Here is a 6,951-nt window from a genome sequence, read left to right as displayed (position 1 = left end):
TTCTCATTACTATAAAACTTTTCTTCAGTGGTTATTAGATGATAAAAATATATGTATGTCAAATATTGTTTACAAATACATTTGTGATTAACTAACAATAAATATTTGATATTTGTATGTCTATTTTGCTGGATAGCTTTTGTCAACTTAATAATATAAACTAGAGTCAATTTCTGTTCAGCTGAGGAACTTTGAGAAAAAGCCTCCATTAGCTTGGGCTCTAGGCATTTCTATGTGGCCTTTTTTGATGGTTTGTTGTTGTAGAAGAGCCAAACCCATTGTGGGAGTTGTTAATCCTGAGATTCACCAGAAAAAAAACATGTTTCACAATTTTGAGCCAATTTTGAAGCAAGCTTTTAAATAAATACTGACCAGGATGTCCTTTGGTCAGGACTATTCCCCAGAATTCCCAGTTGAGTGACCACAAGACATATTTTGCAGGGGTTATTTAAAGACAAACGCAAACAGCCACTGTATTTTCCCATGAGGCATTATTGTTTTCCAAGAACTATAACTCCCAGCATTCCAGAAAGTTACCTGGTCCTTGGTTTAGTAGGGCTTACAGGATAACTATAGGTGCTACAAGGTGTCACCCCTGAGCAGGTGATCCTGGGAAGTTTTTGAAAAATAGCTGAACTTGATCCTGGAAAAGGAAAGCCAGTAAGCAGCTTTCCTCCATGATTCCTCCTTCTGTTCTCTCCTGCTTGAGTTTATGGCCTGACCCCATACTGTAGGGATATGACCCTATGGATCTAAGTCTCTAATCTAACAGGACAGGACAGGACAGAACAGGACACATAGGCTCAATTTAGAGGAGGTTGTAAAGGCTATTATAGTAGTATAACTAGAAATAAAGGCATCTTGTCTAATTTTTTTTTAATGTAATGGCAGTTGACCATCATCTTTAAACCATATTTGAATTCTGTTTGAACAAGGACAGACTATTTAAGTCACTTAAAGGATTACACATCAACATAATGTTTAATTTTGTGCCCATGAGCAGTAGACCAAGGTTGTGTGATCTGGTACCTTTTGCATGACAGGATCAGAAATTGCTGGCACAGCTGGATGGTGTGTTCAATATGTGGGAGCTTCAAGGCAAGGATGTTCCATTTTTATCGCAATGCACCATGTCCTGGGAAGCAAAGGGCCCAGAACATGAGAACATGGTCATGACCATGGCAGGATCAGGGTCAAGATAATGTGTCTTCTAGAGTTGTTCTCTCTATAAAAGGGAGAACCAAGATTTCTGACATTGATGTGCCTCAAACCAACCATCTAAGATGGCCATGACCATCCTTAGACCCACTGACATCTGTCTCTTATGAATAGCTTGTTACTGGAATACTTGTTACTAGGAATCCAAGAGCCATATTCCTTGGGTTAACTCTAATCCTAAAATTAAACCAAGAAATAAGATTCATAGCCTGATTCAATATGAGTTGTTCTCATTCGTGAATATATGTATATGAAAAGACTAAGTTTATTAACTAACCTCATAGAAAACATGTATTTGTAAATGTGTATTTGAATTTTTTAAGATGTTAGGAAGAGGGGCCATCCAGTGTATTGTGTTTATCTTTGAGGGAACTATTTTACCTAAAAATTGCCATAGCTGCTATATGTAGAATCTTAATCCTAGCATTCATGCATTTTAAAATCCTATGCTATATATATTTTGATTCTAACTCTGAATCTAGTTGGCACATGATTAGAGCTAGCTCATTCCCTGATTGGCTCTGACATGCCTGGAGCACAGGAAAGTTAGCCTGGATTGCTTCCTGGACTCCTCCTGATCTGCACCTCTATTTTCAACAGCAGAGGTGACTAAGAAATTAGTGTTTTAAGATTACCCTAGTCCTTTATATCTTCTGGTTTTCTTTTTTTAACAATCTTTATTAGATATTTTCTTCATTTACATTTCAAATGCTATCCTGAAAGTCCTCTTTAGCCTCTCCACACCCTGATCCCCATCCTACCCACTTCCACATCCTGGCTCTGGCATTTCCCTGTTCTGGGTCATCCTCCCAATGATGGCCAACTAGGCCATCTTCTGCTACATATACAGCTAGAGACACAAGCTCTGGAGGTACTGGTTAGTTCATATTGTTGTTCCTCCTATAGGGTTGCAGACCTCTTCAGCTCCTTGGGTACTTTCTCTAGCTTCTCCATTGGGGGCCCTGTGTTTCATCCAGTAGATGACTGTGAGCATCCATTTCTGTACTTGCCAGGCACTGGCATAGCCTCACAAGAGAGAGCTATATCAGGGTCCTGTCAGTTTTTTCATAACATCGTTATCACCAGGGATATTAATTTCAAGGTAATATATAAATATATACTCTCATGTGCCTGTTAATAAGTGTACTGGCTAGTTTTGTGTTAACTTGACACAGCTGGAGTTATCACAGAGAAAGGAGCTTCAGTTGGGGAAATGCCTCCACGAGATCCAGCTGTAAGGCATTTTCTCAATTAGTGATCAAGAAGGAAGATACCCTTGTGGGTGGTGTCATATCTGGGCTGGTAGTCTTGGTTCTATAAAAGAGCAGGCTGAGCAAGCCAGAGGAAGCAAGCCAGTAAGTAATATCCCTCCATGGCCTCTGCAACAGCTCCTGCTTTCTGACCTGCCTGAGTTCCAGTCCTGACATACTTTGGTGATCAACAGCAATGTGGAAAGTGTAAGCTGCTCCCCAATTGCTTCTTGGTCATGATGTTTGTGCAGGAATAGAAACCCTGACTAAGACAATAAGGTTTGAGTATTTTTTGTTGAATTCTTGCATAGCTTGGACAAAGGACCCAGATTCTCTCATATGTAATTATCTTTACTCTTTAGTTTTTCTTGGGGACATTCTCCTGAGATTTCATCTCCTTATGTGTCATGATCATCTACTGATATACAGATGACTGTAAGAGCTTTATCCTCTAATTTATTCTCCTTCTTCTTTCAATATAATTTATTAATCAACTATTTACAATTTAGTCAGGTCAACAGCACCTTCTATCCAGATATGAGTAGTTCAATGTATAAATATTTTCTTCCAATATGACTTTTTTAACAATATTTTTATCTTGAGGAATTGGTAATTTCCCTTTCCCATTAGACAGATAGTTATTTGGTGACTTAGATGAAAATGGATAGATTCTTATAGACTACAAAATACATCAAAAGTTCTCCAAATGCCAGAGACTTTCCTGTTTATAAGGTTTTTGTCAACCTTCATATAACAGGGCTTGAGTTTAGAAGAATCCTATCTAGATGAAAAGAACTGGGTGTGTTGTTTTCTATTTTTCCACGGAAGAGGAAAGAATTAGAGATAAAAATGGCAATATCACAAACTGAATGCTGGGCGCATGTAACCACTATTCTACTCCTGACATAACTGTCAAATGGTTTTAGTGGTTTATGGTCAACTTTTGTCTGTGGGTGAGAAGTGACAGCCACAAACCCATTTCCTACAGTTTCAAGAAAAGAGGGGTGATTCTAGAGAAAATCCTGGGGTCTGTGAAAAGAAAAAGTTTATGAACAGAGGGTAGGTGATATTGTAGCCCTGTGTCTCTACTGGTAGCACAGAGGTACATGGCAGAATCCTCTAGGCTTGCAGAGCCAATGTCGAGAGAGCAGAAAGAATTGTTAGGCCGGCTGGATTGGAGGTTCTCAGAAGTGTCAGCCTCCCTGTTCAAATTCTCATCATAGTAGTAAAGCAGCAGCTTTGGTGCTTGGTTTGGTTTCTTTTGGTACCAGAGCATGGTATCATGATTCATAGTCTGAGAACAGATCAAATTCACTGGTTTTCCAACTCTAGCAACCTTGTATCTTGGGTTCTGCTTAACCATAGTATCCACAAAAGCTGAAAAGAAAAGCATTGAGTGAGTTAAAGCAGAGACCAATTTGATACCAAATAAATGTACAGCATAGAACAAAGAACATGACAGCCTTATTCAATTTCCTTTTTGCTCAGAACTCACTGACTGCAAGAAGACAGAAGATCACACAGCAAAGAAGTCTAGGATCCATGGACGGGCCAGAACAGGAAAAAAATATTTGTCTTTTCAAGGCTTTACCCTACTTCTGATCCTTGAGAGGCAGAAGTTCTGAAAGTCGCTGGTCCCGTATAGGAAGACCTGCCTCTGACTTCACTGTGGGAGTCACTGCTCATTGCAATACTGTACTCAACTTCCTTACTGGCAGGGAAGTCTGGGCTCCGCCACATCAAGTGCAAAGCAGAAACTTACCTTAGGTATCACTGCTTCTCAGAGACATGATATGCCTGTTTTGTTGCTCCTGCATCTGCCTTGCATCCATCTAGAACTTTCCATCCTATTCCTAATTTCTCATATGGCAGCTCAGAGTTCATTCAGTCATATGTCCTATACTCCCAGTTGTATCCAGATATGCACAGACTTTCGAAGAACTATAGCAGAAACAGGCAAAAAAAAAATTAAATTTGCTCTAGATGTGTCAGTCAATGTTGGGAATTCCTAGGAAATGCCTTCATAGTTATCGTAGGTCACACCTGTAAGGTATCAAGATGTGTTCCACACCGTGAAGTTATTACTGAGGAGGGAAATTTATTGATCAAAAGCAAGATACAAAGTCCATTGATAGTATGAGAATACAAGGCACTGCTCCCTCATCTTCATCTCACAGAGAACTCTGCTTCACTTATAGTTCTTCTGGCCTCCAGTACCCAGGTACATTCCAGGGCTACAGTATTTCAAGATTCATATGGAATTTCCTCTATGTGGTTAAATATATAAATCCTATAAGAAATGGCCAGTTGTTTAAAGGAAACATCTTTTACTTATTCATATTGAATTTAAATTGTGGCTTTTTTAAATCATGGAGAATTGAAGGACTAGAAAACTCTCATCTCTACTTGATCCAAGAAGCTGCCTTTTGTCCTATCCCTCTCTGCCATTTAACTGTCTAATAATATCTATATTTGTAACAGTGAGACATTTTTTAACTTAATCAAATAGAAACTGGTAAATGGAGTGTGCTTGAAAGTTCTTGAAATTCATTGTATACCCTGCTGACTGTAGTGAATCATACTATATTGCTTGAATACTGGCAAGAACACAGGTCTTAAATATTCTCACACAAAGATGAAAGGAAGAAATGTTTACTAAATGATGAGTGTGTTATTTAGCTTTAAGTAGTAACCATATCAGAAATGCACATCCATCAAAGCATTTCCTGGAAACTTGAAGCATTTCATTGTTGTCTGTCAATCATAACTCAAAATATTTAGGAAACTGAATAAATTAAATAAGAAAAAAAAAGATGTCTGAGTTTTCAGGACCATAAAGGAAACAATGTTCTGTCCATGATAAGAGGTAATATCGAGTGTTCATATTCTCAAATGTCAAAATACTTCACAAAACTCTCACTGACCATGCTTTGGAGACAAACAATTCATCCACTGAAAATCTAATTTTCTTGTTAGTTGCTATTTCAGTTGTACTTGTGAGACTAAAAAGTTGAAGAATAAATGGACAGCTTGCTGTGTGTTATGATTATGAATTACATCATAAAACAGAAGAAAGAACATTCTGCATGTTTCCCTACCTGGAATTTTAGTGAAACCTTATGTGCATTATATGACTATTTGAAAAATCAATCTTCTTTTGTGCTTATTATTATAAAGAAGGTAATGGGCAAGTTAGAGGTAAGAAATGTATTCATAGCATTGTGGCAAAATTGAATATTCCCACTTATACATAGCAAAAATAGAATGTAGACTATCTAAAAATTTAAACCTTTACAATTAGAATAAGAAAATACGATTTGAAATATTTAAGAAAATTGAAATTTGAGGTCACTATCCATTTATCTAAAGAATAGGAAATGAATTTGATGATTATTTGAAGTACTAAAAGCAATCAGACTAGGATAAATACAAATTATTTTAATGCCTTTCAGGTCTGTTTACAAAATATGGCTAACATAAGGAATATCTGAATCTAAACACTTACAAAGAACTGGATCTATATTAATGTCTCTTTATTTATAAGCCTCACAAATAATTCCAAAGTCAAATATCTGCAACTTAAAATGCTTTGGGTTGATATATATTCTGTAAGTATTGTTAATCATGTTTCAAATATTAAACAATCAAACTTTATCTAGGTAGGAAATTAGCTTTAATCTGAGAAAGAATGTGGCTAATCCACTCAACCATGGGACTTTTTTAAAGGTGTATGGCAACTTATACAAACTATACAAATATAACTGTTTGGAGTGCCCTGTTGACCCTGTTTCCATCCTCATCACTGATCAATCTACAAACCAGGAGGGAATAAACTAGGTTTCTATGTTTTTACTTCCATCAGGGGGTGTTCTCAATATTATTATGAGAAAGGACATGAAGATGTAGGCTGACACTCAAGTCACAAACATTACAGACCAGCAAAGTGGGCTAGAATTCTGCAGTTATGCCAAAATAGTATATACTAAAAAAACTTAAAATAATAAATGCAAATTTTGACCCTGGCATAAGCAAACTGAGGATGTCTCTCAAAAGTCAAATATTACAATCAGGGTCATCAAGGTAGCTATGTCTTATAGGCAAGAGCTTATTATTCCAAGAGCTAATGGTATCTACACTTGCCTCTGGTTACAATACTTTTCCCCTTGATTTCTGCAAGTCTTTCTGTGTCATCTTCTTGCTGTCCTCACTTCAAAGGCCTAGTCCTTGTTGAATTCTTCTCTGAACAACTTATTTATAGTTTCAAGACTCAAACAACCCTGGTCCCACCTTACCTATGGTTTGTCTCCCTTTGCTCTGCAGCAGGTATCATCTCTAAGCATACTATGTACTTCATTCATTCTAACTAATTCTCTTTTCTGCATTTCCTATACAATACAATATTCTCATCAGTAAGACATGCCTTCTTTTTCATTTTACTGGTGTGCACTAATTAAAAATAATGATTAGGAATTTTTGGAGAAGT

The 6,951-nt window shown here is 37.1% G+C and overlaps 1 gene segment (V, D, J or C); it reads right to left on the bottom strand.

Annotated features, from left to right (window-relative positions):
* Positions 1-3,450: 3,450 nt before the first annotated feature.
* Positions 3,451-4,036, bottom strand: LOC110316785. The segment is given in 2 exon segments: positions 3,451-3,845; positions 3,964-4,036. Coding segments are annotated over 2 exon segments (444 nt in total).
* Positions 4,037-6,951: the final 2,915 nt, after the last annotated feature.

The sequence above is a fragment of the Mus pahari genome, chromosome 2 (genome assembly GCF_900095145.1).
Source record: "Mus pahari chromosome 2, PAHARI_EIJ_v1.1, whole genome shotgun sequence".
In the NCBI taxonomy this organism is placed as follows: domain Eukaryota; kingdom Metazoa; phylum Chordata; class Mammalia; order Rodentia; family Muridae; genus Mus; species Mus pahari.
This window is presented reverse-complemented; position numbering and strand designations above follow the sequence as displayed.